This window comes from Schistocerca serialis, chromosome 4 (genome assembly GCF_023864345.2).
Source record: "Schistocerca serialis cubense isolate TAMUIC-IGC-003099 chromosome 4, iqSchSeri2.2, whole genome shotgun sequence".
Taxonomy (NCBI): Eukaryota; Metazoa; Arthropoda; class Insecta; order Orthoptera; family Acrididae; genus Schistocerca; species Schistocerca serialis.
This window is the reverse complement of record NC_064641.1, coordinates 227833592-227849183: the sequence shown is the minus strand read 5'-3', so window position 1 is coordinate 227849183 and position 15592 is coordinate 227833592. Positions and strand designations below refer to the sequence as shown.

General features: G+C 45.4%; 1 protein-coding gene and 1 non-coding gene across 2 annotated transcripts in view; one reads left to right on the top strand and one right to left on the bottom strand.

Moving 5' to 3' along the window:
* Window positions 1–15592, bottom strand: part of LOC126474362 (MAP7 domain-containing protein 1-like) — a 191250-nt gene that overhangs the window by 16580 nt on the left and 159078 nt on the right. Inside the window, exons 5-7 of the mRNA XM_050101828.1 lie at window positions 14825–14858; window positions 14632–14780; window positions 10359–10464 (exon numbers count right to left, since the gene is read on the bottom strand). Of these exons, the coding sequence (XP_049957785.1) occupies window positions 10359–10464; window positions 14632–14780; window positions 14825–14858 (289 nt within the window). The remainder of the gene's footprint in view (window positions 1–10358; window positions 10465–14631; window positions 14781–14824; window positions 14859–15592) is intronic.
* On the top strand, window positions 11976–12050 carry Trnas-cga (transfer RNA serine (anticodon CGA)). Its single transcript has one exon. It is a non-coding gene; the product is annotated as a tRNA-Ser (tRNA).

Below are 15592 nucleotides of genomic sequence, written 5' to 3'. Positions count from 1 at the left end.
TCCGCCACACACCTTTGGGCGGCTTGCGGAGTATAAATGTAGATGTAGATGTAGATTGTGTGATGTAAAAACCATCGAAAAATACTTCCCATAGAGGTAAATTGGCTGCTGATAATCCTTGCACTCGTTGCAGGTGATAGGGATAGTGGCGGTTGTCACGCAGTATACACATAATCGTACTTTGGCTTACTCCATGCTGACGGTCCACTTGTCTGAAGGTCGTATTAGTGTTCGTCTCAGTATCCTGTAGAACCTGGCCCTCCAAATCTGGTGTACGCGCACACCGCCGCCTCCCTGCGCGTTCGTCTGTATGAAAGGAGCCGTGATCAGGCAAGCGTCCAAAAAGGGCTTGAAAAGTTACGTGATGTGTTTGGTGTCTGTGAGGGTACTCGTTCTGGTATAGTCGTGGTGCCTCTCACCCCTTTTCATCTGCTTGGCCGTACACAAACACCACCTCTACTTGTTCCCGACATGAATACCGGACCATCCTGCTGCGTCGATCACACAGCCTGCAGCACACAAGCAACACACGGCACGTAGTCCGAGGAACTTTCAGTCGTCAGCGCCATTACCGTGGAAACGATGCATTTCCAAACACATATTCATAGGACCTTCTTTCCTCCATTTTCATTCAGGAATTCGTCCCTGCCGCGCGGGATTAGCTGAGCGGTCTAGGGCGCTGCTGTCATGGACTGTGCGGCTGGTCCCGGCGGATGTTCGAATCCTCCCTCGGGCATGGGTGTGTGTGTTTGCCCTTAGGATAATTTAGGGTTAAGTAGTGTGTAAGCTTAGCGACTGATGACCTTAGCAGTTAAGTCCCATAAGATTTCACTCACATTTGAACATTTTTTGAATTCGTCCCTGCAGTTTGTCGGTTTTATTATTGTTCAACCTGTATATTCGGAACCGATAGAGAAAAATACTTACCCGACTTCTTTACAAAATAAAAGTATAGTGCTGTTGCTGAAGTTATCAGCGATATTTATGACATTCAGGTAGTCCAAGACAGGGAATAAGAATTTTATATTGTCACACATCTGTTTAGAATAAAAATAGATTTGAAAGGATTCATTCACGGAATCGACTATTGGCGCGTGCCGTTTTGACAGCAACTTGATTCTTAGTGATATGTTCATGAGAATCGGGTACTGGCAGTGATTGGAATAATGTATCTGTCAGCATGGGCCAACGATGGGATTCACTACTGACAGAAATTCGTAGAATGACTGCTACAACTTTTGTGAGAAGAGAAAATACTGTACTTTGTTCCTGAGGTTCATTTCAAAGTGTTTTTATAGAAGATCAACCTGTAGTATCATAAAAAATTTATGTAACATCATTCGAATGGTCACATAAAGCCATTAATCTCAGATTTTCAAAGTGACAAAAAGCTGCTGAGCGCTTCATTGCAGACACCCTTCACATACCAAAGGCTATGTTTTTTCTTGAATATGGATTGCTATTCATTCTAATTCCAAAGCAAACTCAAGTCCAAAAATAAAAATGTCAAAAAAATGTGTATGAAATCTTATGGGACTTAACTGCTAAGGTCATCAGTCCCTAAGCTTACACACTACTTAACCTAAATTATCCTAAGGACAAACACACACACACCGAAGCCCGAGGGAGGACTCGAACCTCCGCCAGGACCAGCCGCACAGTCCACGACTGCAGCGCCTTAGAAATAAAAATGTCAATATGACCTGTAATGTACTTTCTTGGCTATGTAATCTACATTTTAGTTGTTTGGAATGCAACCAGTGTTCAGTGAATCTTCTAAATGAGTGCTTTACAAAGGCAAACTGAAGGAAATAGCGTTGAAATCTACAATCTCTCGTAAATGTTTATATAGTCTAAGAGAAAATAAGACGCAGCACGAGGGAATTGTCCGAATGGGAGGGATATCTATAGGTGTGTACCTGTACAGACAAACAAATGATTACTACACTCCTGGAAATTGAAATAAGAACACCGTGAATTCATTGTCCCAGGAAGGGGAAACTTTATTGACACATTCCTGGGGTCAGATACATCACATGATCACACTGACAGAACCCCAGGCACATAGACACAGGCAACAGAGCATGCACAATGTCGGCACTAGTACAGTGTATATCCACCTTTCGCAGCAATGCAGGCTGCTATTCTCCCATGGAGACGATCGTAGAGATGCTGGATGTAGTCCTGTGGAACGGCTTGCCATGCCATTTCCACCTGGCGCCTCAGTTGGACCAGCGTTCGTGCTAGACGTGCAGACCGCGTGAGACGACGCTTCATCCAGTCCCAAACATGCTCAATGGGGGACAGATCCGGAGATTTTGCTGGCCAGGGTAGTTGACGTACACTTTCTAGAGCACGTTGGGTGGCACGGGATACATGCGGACGTGCATTGTCCTGTTGGAACAGCAAGTTCCCTTGCCGGTCTAGGAATGGTAGAACGATGGGTTCGATGACGGTTTGGATGTACCGTGCACTATTCAGTGTCCCCTCGACGATCACCAGTGGTGTACGGCCAGTGTAGGAGATCGCTCCCCACACCATGATGCCGGGTGTTGGCCCTGTGTGCCTCGGTCGTATGCAGTCCTGATTGTGGCGCTCACCTGCACGGCGCCAAACACGCATACGACCATCATTGGCACCAAGGCAGAAGCGACTCTCATCGCTGAAGACGACACGTCTCCATTCGTCCCTCCATTCACGCCTGTCGCGACACCACTGGAGGCGGGCTGCACGATGTTGGGGCGTGAGCGGAAGACGGCCTAACGGTGTGCGGGACCGTAGCCCAGCTTCATGGAGACGGTTGCGAATGGTCCTCGCCGATACCCCAGGAGCAACAGTGTCCCTAATTTGCTGGGAAGTGGCGGTGCGGTCCCCTACGGCACTGCGTAGGATCCTACGGTCTTGGCGTGCATCCGTGCGTCGCTGCGGTCCGGTCCCTGGTCGACGGGCACGTGCACCTTCCGCCGACCACTGGCGACAACATCGATGTACTGTGGAGACCTCACGCCCCACGTGTTGAGCAATTCGGTGGTACGTCCACCCGGCCTCTCGCATGCCCACTATACGCCCTCGCTCAAAGTCCGTCAACTGCACATACGGTTCACGTCCACGCTGTCGCGGCATGCTACCAGTGTTAAAGAGTGCGATGGAGCTCCGTATGCCACGGCAAACTGGCTGACACTGACGGCGGCGGTGCACAAATGCTGCGCAGCTAGCGCCATTCGACGGCCAACACCGCGGTTCCTGGTGTGTCCGCTGTGCCGTGCGTGTGATCATTGCTTGTACAGCCCTCTCGCAGTGTCCGGAGCAAGTATGGTGGGTCTGACACACCGGTGTCAATGTGTTCTTTTTTCCATTTCCAGGAGTGTATTTCAGAAAAATTGGTTGATTTATTGAAGAGAAAGAACTTCACGAATTGATCAAGTCAACAACGCGTTGGTCCACCTTTGGCGCTAATGGAAGCAGTTATTCTGCTTGTCATTTATTAAAAGAGTTGTTGGATGATCTCCTGAGGTATATAATGCCAAATTCTGTCCAAGTAGCGTGTTAGACCGTCAAAATCGCGAGCTCGTTGCAGGGCTCTATTCATAATGCTTCAAATGTTCTCAATTGGGAAGAGATTCGACAGCCTTGCTGGCCAAGATAGGGTCTGGCTAGCACGAAGACAAGAAGTCGAAAGTGTCGCCGTATGCGGGCGGATATTATCTTGCTGAAATGTAAGCCCAGGATGGCTTGCCATGAAGGGCAACGAAACGGTGTGTAGAATACCATATACGTACCGCTGTGCCGTAGCGGTACCGCGGATGACGCTCTAATATGTCCTCCTATGAAATGGAATGGCACCCCCAGACCTTCACTCCGTTTGTCAGGCCGTAGGATGGATTGGTATCCCATGATTTTCCTGGGCGTTCCCAGACACGTGTTCGCTGATCATCAGGGGTCAGTTAGAAGCGGCTCTCATCACTAGAGGGAATTCTACTCCAGCCATTGAGATGACAGGACCCGACGAACAGCGAAGACGTGCGTGGAGACGCCCCAGACAGCGATGGGATACCAGTCCCAATGTCGCCAGTGCATATCGCCCGACAGCCAGGAGTGATGGGCTGGCATTTATTTCGTTTCATAGCAGGACTCCTTTGGTTGTCATCCGCGGTATGCTTACCGCACAGCGGTACGTCGACGATATTTTACGCTCATTTTATTGCCGTTCATGCCTATCCGTCTTATAGTGCTACTGATAGGCACGCACCTCCAAAATTCAATGTGCTACTGCTTTTCACTATGTTCTATAAACTGAGCTTTAAGCTGTTATGCTGAAGTTCCATTATTCATTTATGATTTTTATGACATCCAATGAGAATGAAAGAGTCTCCAATTTTTCTCTCGTATGCATATTTTGTTTTTCATTTCTTCCAGCGTTAGACGTCCACTGATCTGCTTGTTTCCGCAACCGGAGGCGCCACATGCTTGTGATCGGTGGCGAACACACAGTCGCTGGACGGAGACACGCCCCTCTTGCCACGTTCCGTCACGTGGCTCTGGTGTGGGCCCGTCATCTCCAGAGCGAGAAAAAAGTAACTCGCACAGCGACAACAAGCTAGTCTCGCATTCCCTATGGATGGCTACTAGATGCATAGCAGCTTCCTCTCTACTGACAAAACGGAGATGGATTGGTCTGTTGTTTAAATCAGGCTAGATTACTCGCAATACTACAACGGACTTTCACTTAATCCCCGGACGTGCCGTGTTTCACAGCGTAACCGCATCCAGCCAGAGGTGTGAGATGTGTTTCGAACTCTTTACTTGTACAGAACTTGTCAACGGATTTTGTGTTCCTTTCAAGTAAAAGCAACGGTAACACCCTTTCAACAATAGTCGTACATCATCATCCACTAATGGTGATTCGTTATCAGCTGCATGACACGGTAGCGGTCCACTGCCCAACAGCTTCACGGTGCGGTGAGTCAGAGGCCGCCAGCACAACTAAGCAGGTGATGAACACTTAAATGGTAGCACAACGGCAGAGGAACTCTCGCTTTTGATCAGAGGCGACATCTCGCTCGGCTGCTTGACAAACATTTGTGATGCACAATGCAGCTGCATTCAAGGTTCATAAGCAACAAAAAATGTGCATTACATCCTGCACCCAGCCGAAACGGTACTGAAAAGTGAACACGTGCATTAATAATGAATTAGTTTGTTATTACACTACTGGCCATTAAAATTACTACACCAAAAAAAAATGCAGATGATAAACGGGTATTCATTGGACAAATATATTATACTAGAACTGACATGTGATTACATTTTCACGCAGTTTGGGTGCATAGATCCTGAGAAATCAGTACGCAGAACAATCACCTCTGGCCGTAGTAATGACCTTGATACGCCTGGGCATTGAGTCAAACACAGCTTGGATGGCGTGTACAGGTACAGCTGCCCATGAAGCTTCAACACGATACCACAGTTCATCAAGAGTAGTGACTGGCGTATTGTGACGAGCCACCATTGACCAGACGTTTTCAATTGGTGAGAGATCTGGAGAATGTGCTGGCCAGGGCAGCAGTCGAACACTTTCTGTATCCAGAAAGGACCGTACAGGACCTGCAACATGCTGTCGTGCATTATCCTGCCGAAATGTAGGGTTTCGCAGGGATCGAATAAAGGGTAGAGGCACGGGTCGTAACACATCTGAAACGTAACGTCCACTGTTCAAAGTGGCGTCAATGCGTACAAGAGGTGACCGAGACGTGTAACCAATGGCACCTCATAACATCACGCCGGGTGATACGCTAGTACGGCGATGACGAATACACGCTTCGAATGTGCGTTCACCGCGATGTCGCCAAACACGGATGCGACCATCATGATGCTGTAAACAGAACCCCGATTCATCCGAAAAAATGATGTTTTGCCATTCGTGCACCAAGGTTCGTCGTTGAGTATACGATCGCAGGCGCTCCTGTCTGTGATGCAGCGTCAAGGGTAACATCAGCCATGGTCTCCGAGCTGATAATCCATGCTGCTGCAAACGTCGTCGAACTGTACGTGCAGATGGGTGTTGTCTTGCAAACGTCCCCATCTATTGACTTAGGGATCGAGACGTGGCTGCACAATCCGTTACAGTCATGCGGATAAGTTGCCTGTCATCTCGACTGTTAGTGATACGAGGCCGTTGGGATCCAGCACGGCGTTCCGTATTACCCTCCTGTACCCACCGATTCCATATTCTGCCAACAGTCATTGGATCTCGACCAACGTGAGCAGCAATGTCGCGATACAATAAACCGCAATCGCGATAGGCTACAATCCGACCTTTATCAAAGTCGGAAACGTGATGGAAAGCATTTCTCCTCCTTATGCGGGGCATCACAACAACGTTTCACCAGGCAACACCGGTCAACTGCTGTTTGTGTGTGAGAAATCGGTTGGAAACTTTCCTGATGTCAGCACGTTGTAGGTGTCGCCACCGGCGCCAACCTTGTGTGAATGCTCTGAAAAGCTAATCATTTGCATATTACAGCAACTTCTTCCTGTTGGTTAAATTTCGCGCCTGCAGCACGTGATCTTCGTGGTGTAGCAATTTTAATGGCCAGTAGTGTATATGACGATCCCTATCAATAGCTTTCCTTCCTATAATCTGTTATCGACTACATACAACTGATCGTCTTCAGTTTTCTTCAGTGTCGTGGTGTCCAGTAATCATTAAACGTGACTAGTAGATCAGCAGTGAGATGGTGCGTTTCTGGCGCCAGTTACCATCGATTCTCATTTTCATCTTTGAGTCGACTTCGATGCTGATTGCGCTTCTTCATATCTTTGACGGAGGGCATTTAACTGCAGCGCGTGCGTTCTGCTGAGACTCTAGTGTAGGGATCCGCGGTGTGAGTTGCAGTGACGTGGGACTGTGTACTTAGGCAGCACGCGCAGAGGCCGAGTCGTCACGACGAAGGAGCGTGGCCAGCCGCTACGGCGCTGTTGAATCGTGCAACGCCGATCCATTGCCCATGGTGATTTGGTTTTCCTAGAGGTTGGAGGGACAAGTTCCTTCGAGTCTGTTACAAGTTACACAGGCCGAATGAATTGGAGTCGTCTAGTTACTTCGGTGGGTGGCGTGCATCTTAACTGAATATGCCAGTGTACTAAAAACTATTTGGAATTGTTCCAGTTGTTTATCACGCAACTCGTCGTCGCGAGCGAAGCGACATGTAATGTGAGCAGGGCTATGGGAGAGGCGTTCAATGAATTCGAAAGTAAAGTTCTATGTACTGACTTGGCAGAAAATCCTAAGAAATTTTGGTCTTATGTCAAAGCGGTAGGTGGATCAAAACAAAATGTCTAGACACTCTGTGACCAAAGTGGTACTGAAACAGAGGATGACAGACTAAAGGCCGAAATACTAAATGTCTTTTTCCAAAGCTGTTTCACAGAGGAAGACTGCACTGTACTTCCTTCTCTAGATTGTCGCACAGATGACAAAATGGTAGATATCGAAATAGACGACAGAGGGATAGAGAAACAATTAAAATCGCTCAAAAGAGGAATGGCCACTGGACCTGATGGGATACCAGTTCGATTTCACACAGAGTACGTGAAGGAACTTGCCCCCCTTCTTGCAGCGGTGTACCGTAGGTCTCTAGAAGAGCGTAGCGTTCCAAAGGATTGGAAAAGGGCACAGGTCATCCCCGTTTTCAAGAAGGGACGTCGAACAGATTTGCAGAACTATAGACCCATATCTCTAACGTCGATCAGTTGTAGAATTTTGGAACACGTATTATGTTCGAGTATAATGACTTTTCTGGACACTAGAAATCTACTCTGTAGGAATCAGCATGGGTTTCGAAAAAGACGGTCGTGTGAAACCCAGCTCGCGCTATTCGTCCACGAGACTCAGAGGGCCATAGACACGGGTTCACAGGTAGATGCCGTGTTTCTTGACTTACGCAAGGCGTTCGATACAGTTCCCCACAGTCGTTTAATGAACAAAGTAAGAGCATATGGACTATCAGACCAATTGTGTGATTGGATTGAACAGTTCCTAGATAACAGAACGCAGCATGTCATTCTCAATGGAGAAAAGTCTTCCGAAGTAAGAGTGATTTCAGGTGTGCCGCAGGGGAGTGTCGTAGGACCGTTGCTATTCACAATATACATAAATGACCTTGTGGATGACATCGAAAGTTCACTGAAGCTTTTTGCGGATGATGCTGTGCTGTATCGAGAGGTAGCAACAATGGAAAATTGTACTAAAATGCAGGAGCATCTGCAGCGAATTGACGTATGGTGCATGGAAAGGCAATTGAATCTCAATGTAGATAAGTGTAATGTGCTGCGAATACATAGAAAGAAAGATCCCTTATCATTTAGCTACAATATAGCAGGTCAGCTACTGGAAGCAGTTAATTCTATAAATTATCTGGGATTACGGATTAGGAGTGATTTAAAATGGAATGATCATATAAGGTTGATCGTCGGTAAAGCAGATGCCAGATTGAGATTCATTGGAAAAATCCTAAGTAAATGCAATCCGAAAACAAAGGAAGTAAGTTACAGTACCCTTGTTCGCCCACTGCTTGAATACTGCTCAGCAGTGTGGGATCCGTACCAGATAGGGTTGATAGAAGACATAGAGAAGATCCAACGGAGAGCAGCGCGCTTCGTTACAGGATCATTTAGTAATCGCGAAAGCGTTACGGAGATGATAGATAAACTCCAGTGGAAGACTCTGCAGGAGAGACGCTCAGTAGCTCGGTACGGGCTTTTGTTGAAGTTTCGAGAACATACCTTCACCGAGGAGTCAAGCAGTATATTACTCCCTCCTACGTATATCTCACGAAGAGACCATGAGGATAAAATCAGAGAGATTAGAGCCCACACAGAGGCATACCGAAAAATCCTTCTTTCCACGAACAATGCGAGACTGGAACAGAAGGGAGAACCGATAGAGGTACTCAAGGTACCCTCCGCCACACACCGTCAGGTGACTTGCGGAGTATGGATGTAGATGTAGACTTGGTACTTGACGGCAGTTAAGGAAGTGTGGCTACGTCCAACAAACCGAAATGAAGTATGGCTAAATACGTAGCTAGAAGTGCACCGAGTAGTGCGTAAGTCGGTGTCTGGCGTTCCAAGCCATGCCGAGATATTCCTTCCATTCTAACTTGTAGTTCATTATTGTAGTTTGGCGTTAAAATGTGTGCCGGTATAATTCTAGTCATTTTAACTTTAGGACATTTAGTGGTCCTTTTGCGAATTGGTGAACCAAATTTTAAGGTCCGCTACTGGCCAAATAACTCACGGAGGCTGATTTCATTGAAAATATTGATCACCTTTTCCCTATACAAGATTGTGTATCTCATGCCTCAGAATAGTGTCCGCCGCTGATGTGTTTTGCGTTGCAGATAACTGGCAGTGTTCGACGCGAGCAAGCTGGGACCAGAGTACCACGGTGGCAGAGAGATATTTAAGCCTGCCCCCCCCCCCCTTTTACATCTCTGGTTATGTTCTTGCTGTCTTATGAATCCATCCTTCCCGTGAAGAGTTATGGTGTCTGAAGTTCAATTGCAGTGCAAAGTTGAGTACATTTGTATTTCATTTGCTGTCTCGTGGATCTCTTGTATTGATTAAAATTCTTTGGTGTGCTCGCGTCTATCACTAATTCACACGCAGTATTGAAGCGGCCTCATTTTAGGGGCTATTATCATATGGTCATGTTCTAGTGTAATGATTTTAACAACATTGTTGATTAATCAACTGAATTAAGTAAACTTGAAAATTTGTTTGGTCAAATTAAAGCACATCCTTTGTCGTGGAAGTGATTTTTTATTGTAATAAAGCTTTTAGGAATAGTGTTTTATTTAGGAAAGTTGGCTAGCCAAATCTTACGAGATCTGTGTTCTGGCACTTAATGTATTCTTTAGCTGATTGGAAGTAAATAGAGTTCTGATAAAAACCGTGTGGATATTAATTCCATCTAAGCAATGAAGTTTATCTGAGTTAGTTTAACTAGTTATACTCAATTTTCAAGTTTATGGGTCTTTTTCTAGTTAAAGAAATTTGTTCGTCTTTTATCCAAGGGATCTGGCTTTACAAGGCAATCGACTTTATTATTGTGATTTGATAATGCTTTATGATTGAATAAAGAATTGTGTGGCAACTACAACGGATGACTATTGTGATTTCGGTGTGTCCTTAAGATCCACACCCCAAGCAGCATATAACAAAATCGCACACCCAGATAGGGACCCAACAAAGTAAATGGTTAATAATCACAAAATATTTGTAGGACATTCTACTTTGGAAGGGTAAGGTCTACATATTTCTTTTTATAATGTTTTTTCTCCGATAGAGCCACTTACCTGCTCCCTGATGGCCTTTTGGTGTTCCAGAGCCTTCTGCCTCTTGGTCTCCCGCTCCAGCAGCTCCTCCGGTGAGATGGGAACGTTCTGGCCGCGGATGTACGTCCTGCACAGGTAGCACGTTTGTTATCACAGCTTCCCATGAAACCCCAACCCGCCCTCCCGCTCTCTCTTATACATTCACAAATAAAAAGTGCAAAAATTGATGCACATACAGTAGTATGGAGATTAATTGGGACAAACTCATATTTTACGAAAAGCTGAAGTTGTAGCCAATTTCATGCACTTAGTTGTCGGACACTTGGGGGCTATTGTTGCCATGATTTTGAACAATTTTGAACAACAATTATGGATAACCCCCCCCCCCCCCCCGGTCAGTTGACTGCTTGTATGTGTAGCGACACCATGTATAAATTTTGCGGTTGTATTGGTGTAAGAAAGAGACGTGCAAAAATATTTGCTCTTCATGAACACACATCGATGAATATAAGAGTTATTGCCTCCCTTGCTGGGGCTGGAAAAATCTAGTGGTCTCCAAAGAAAAAAAGATGAATGTAGACGAAAACGATAACCAACCCCTAGAACTGACAAACTCTATTTAGTAATAGTAGAATTCATCCTCACAAGACAGGTAAGGTATATCGCTGGGCTACTGGGGTTGAAGCTGACTCTTCAACGGTACGGCGAAGGCTTCTCCACTGTGAGCGAAAGACACGGAAGCCAATAAAGGTTTGGTTGGTTGGTTGTTTCGGGGAAGGAGACCAGACAGCGAGGTCATCGGTCTCATCGGATTAGGGAAGGACGGGGAAGGAAGTCGGCCGTGCCCTTCGAAAGGAACCATCCCGGCATTTGCCTGGAGCGATTTAGGGAAAACCAATAAAGAAGCAGTTGTTCACACCAGCCGTGAAGAAAAAACGGTTGGCTTGGGCAAAATATATAAATCTTGGACCTCCAATGACGGGAAAAATGTAATTTTCAGTGGTGAGATAAATTTTACAGTTCGAATACAGACCAACAGTTGTCAGGCGAAGCGCGTATGAGACAGTGAGAGCTAAGCATCTTGAACAGACTGTAAAATAACCTCCCACAAACTTTTTTGAGGTTTCTTCACGGCAAGTGCCCTGGGACACTAGTCTCAGTTGATGGCATGATGAATTCAACCAAATTCACGGAAATCCTTAGGCACAGGATCCTGCCATTCCTACAGACCTTAGCAGATGGCGGAGGAACATTTCAACATGATCTGGCTCAGTGTCATGTTTCTAAAGCAGTCAAGCCGCTTCTGGAAGAAAACAACATTAATGTGTTTCAGTGGCCTAGTAATCCCACTGAAAATTTTTGAAGTATTGCGAATAGGCGTCTTGGTAAAATGGACTGTTGAACAAAAGAAGACATAGAATGAAATTTTCACTCTACAGCGGAGTGTGCGCTGATATGAAACTTCCTCGTATACTAAAACTGTGTGCCAGACCGAGGCTCAAACTCGGGACCTTTGCCTTTCGCGGGCAAGTGCTCTACCAACTGAGCTACCCAAGCACGACTCACGCCCCGTCCACACAGGTAGGTAGGAGGCGAGGTACTGGCGGAATTAAAGTTGCGAGGACGGGGCGTGAGTCGTGCTTGGGTAGCTCAGTTGGTAGAGCACTTGCCCGCGAAAGGCAAAGGTCCCGAGTTCGAGTCTCGGCCCGGCACACAGTTTTAATCTGCCAGGAAGTTTCAAAAGAAGACATGTCAGTAAATGCCATAAAAGTGTAGTTTCATAACGACGAACTACGAAATAATTACTCTAATTTCGTCGAATCTATGTCACAACGTGTTCAGAAGGTCATTAAAGCAAAACGAGGACACCTTAGTTATTAACATTCAGTAAGTGACTAACTATGTTGTACATATAGTAATAAATGTGCACAGTTAAAGTTTAATCGCCTTGTCCCAATTAATCTTCACACTACTGTACACAGACACGCAAAAGCATATGTACACATTCTCAAATGCGAAAGTACCCACAAATCTCATCAACATTAACGTTGTAAGTACTTATCCAAAAGTAAAGAAATGTTAAGTAAATTCGCTATCGTCTGATACATCCAAACGGTGAGTGTAATGGTACTCTCGTTGCTACAGTATCTCGTTTTTTCTGCTATCAGGGAACTGGAGAGATAGGGCATCAGGAAAGGGACAAATAACGGATTAACCGGGCACGAAATTTTTTTGGGACAGTTTTTGTATTTTAACCATTCTGTGTTAGCGTTTCCTCATTCGGAACAGGCATGGAAAATATGTATGAGTGGCAGGACCAAACTTTCAAAGTTACTCCTGAGAAAAATCTTTCTATCGTATTAACTGCTGGCCCACATATAGAGGGTCTATACAACGGCGATGTACTTGAGGACAATATTATGGAAATGGAAGAGGATGTAGATGAAGATGAAATGGTAGACACGGTACTGCGTGAAGAGTTTGACAGAGCACTGAAAGACCTTAGTCGAAACAAGGCCCCGGGAGTAGACAACATTCCATTAGAACTACTGACGGCCTTGGGAGAGCCAGCCCTGACAAAACTCTACCATCTGGTGAGCAAGATGTATGAGACTGGCGAAATACCCTCAGACTTCAAGAAGAATATAATAATTCCAATCCCAAAGAAAGCAGGTGCTGACAGATGTGAAAATTACCAAACAATCAGTTTAATAAGTCACAGATTCAAACTACTTACGCGAATTCTTTACAGACCAATGGAAAAACTGGTAGAAGCTGACCTCGGCGAAGATCAGTTTGAATTCCGTAGAAATATTGGAATACGTGAGGCAATACTGACCCTACGACTTATCTTAGAAGCTATATCAAGGAAAGGCAAACCTACGTTTCTAGCATTTGTAGACTTAGAGAAAGCTTTTGACAATGTTGAGTGGAATACTCTCTTTCAAATTCTGAAGGTGGCAGGGGTAAAATACAGAGAGCGAAAGGCTATTTACAATTTGTACAGAAACCAGATGGCAGTTATAAGAGTCGAGGGACATGAAAGGGAAGCAGCGGTTGTGAGGGGAGTGAGACAGGGCTGTAGCCTCTCCCCGATGCTATTCAATCTGTATATTGAGCAAGCAGTGAAGGAAACAAATTTTTTTAATCTCCTTAAAGTAAAGGAAACATAAGAAAAGTTTGGAGTAGGTATTAAAATCCATGGAGAAGAAATAAAAACTTTGAGGTTCGCCGATGACATTGTAATTCTGTCAGAAACAGCAAAGGACCTGGAAGAGCAGCCGAACGGAATGGACAGTGTCTTGTAAGGAGGATAAAAGAAGAACATCAACAAAAGCAAAACGAGGATAACGGAATGTAGTCGAATTAAGTCGGGTGATGCTGAGGGAATTAGATTAGGAAATGAGACACTTAAAGTAGTAAAGGAGTTTTGCTATTTGGGGAGCAAAATAACCGATGATGGTCGAAGTAGAGAAGATATAAAATGTAGACTGGCAATGGCAAGGAAAGCGTTTCTGAAGAAGATAAATTTGTTAACATCGATTATAGATTTAAGCGTCAGGAAGTCGTTTCTGAAAGTATTTGTATGGAGTGTAGCCATGTATGGAAGTGAAGCATGGACGATAACTAGTTTGAACAAGAAGTTTGAACAAGAAGAGAATAGAAGCTTTCGAAATGTGGTGCTACAGAAGAATGCTTAAGATTATATGGGTAGATCATATAACTAATGAGGAGGTATTGAATAGGATTGGGGAGAAGTTTGTGGCACAACTTGACTAGAAGAAGGGACCGGTTGGTAGGACATGTTCTGAGGCATCAAGGGATCGCCAATTTAGTATTGGAGGGCAGCGTGGAGGGTAAAAATCGTAGAGGGAGACCAAGAGATGAATACACTAAGCAGATTCAGAAGGATGTAGGTTGCAGTAGGTACTGGGAGATGAAGAAGCTTGCACAGGATAGGGCAGCATGGAGAGCTGCATCAAACCAGTCTCAGGACTGAAGACCAGAACAATAAACAACAACATTTGGCCAAGATGTCGAAGAAGAAGGTCCCTTACGTAATGGTTGTATCGAGTAAGATGTGGAGACGGCGGTTTGAAAGCGGACAGAAGAAATACGAGGAAGGGCGTCCCTTACCTAAGGGATCGCTACTCAAGCTACCCGGCGAAGGGGCAAGGGTGGCAGATGTCCGGCATTCGTCTCGCTCAGCAGAGGCGGTAGGTCGGCTGAGCAGTCGGCCTGTGTATAGAGCCTTGAGAGGAACGCGTAACGTGGGTGTAGGGTGACGCCCTACCTGTCGATGGAGGCGCAGCCAGACGGGGAGGAGGGTCCGCTGCTGGAGGCCCGGCCGCTGTGGCTGACCACCAACACCTGTGCGTCCGGCTGCGAGCCCAGCCGCCGCAGGCCGCGCTCCAGCCAGCCTGGAGTGTCGCCGCCCACCACCTGCACACCCACAACACCTTCAAAACTCACCTCATTACACTTACGTACGAGGGGTTGTCGTGAGGTTTTAATGGTGACCTAGAAAAATAAAAGTACGCAACTAATACGGTGAATAGCGTCCCCAGTGAAACAATAAGAAAAGACTTAAAAAACAGTATTTATAAAGAAGAGACATTTAAAAATTGAATAAGATACATTTTTCTCATGTATCCGTATTATAATAATTTCTCTGTGTAAGTTTCGAGGGCAAAGAAATATAAAACAATGATCTAAAGAGACGATAAGATACGCTCTTTTGTTAATTTTTTAGTCGTCTTCACTTCTTCTCTTGTCTTGGTTGCGTGTAGACGGACATCTTGCGAGTGCTGGCAAATGTAAGCATATTTGTACTAATTAAGCAGACAATATATTGATTTAATATTATTGTGCACTTTTAATTTGTAAGAGGTGATCCCGATTTCATGTCTACCATCCTTTAATTAACCTCCATTCGAGTAATTTACAGTGCACCAATCGCAGCGGCCGATGCAGCCAACGACGCCATTACGTGGCGATATTAACTTATAAAATTTAGCGGAAGCGAAAAACTCGCCCGCTATTAACATAATATACATTTTTTTCCACAGCCGCCCGACGCTGCAGAAAATAAGTAGCTTTAAGATTCTTATTTTCAGTACCACAGCCGAGAGCCAGAGCCAGGACTATGACTACAATGCAATGGTTAACGGAGGTAAGAAGAAATACTCTCGCGCGTGTGTGGGCCGCAATTCTAAGTAATAACTAAAGATTTTTTGCTTTAAAGTGAGCTGACT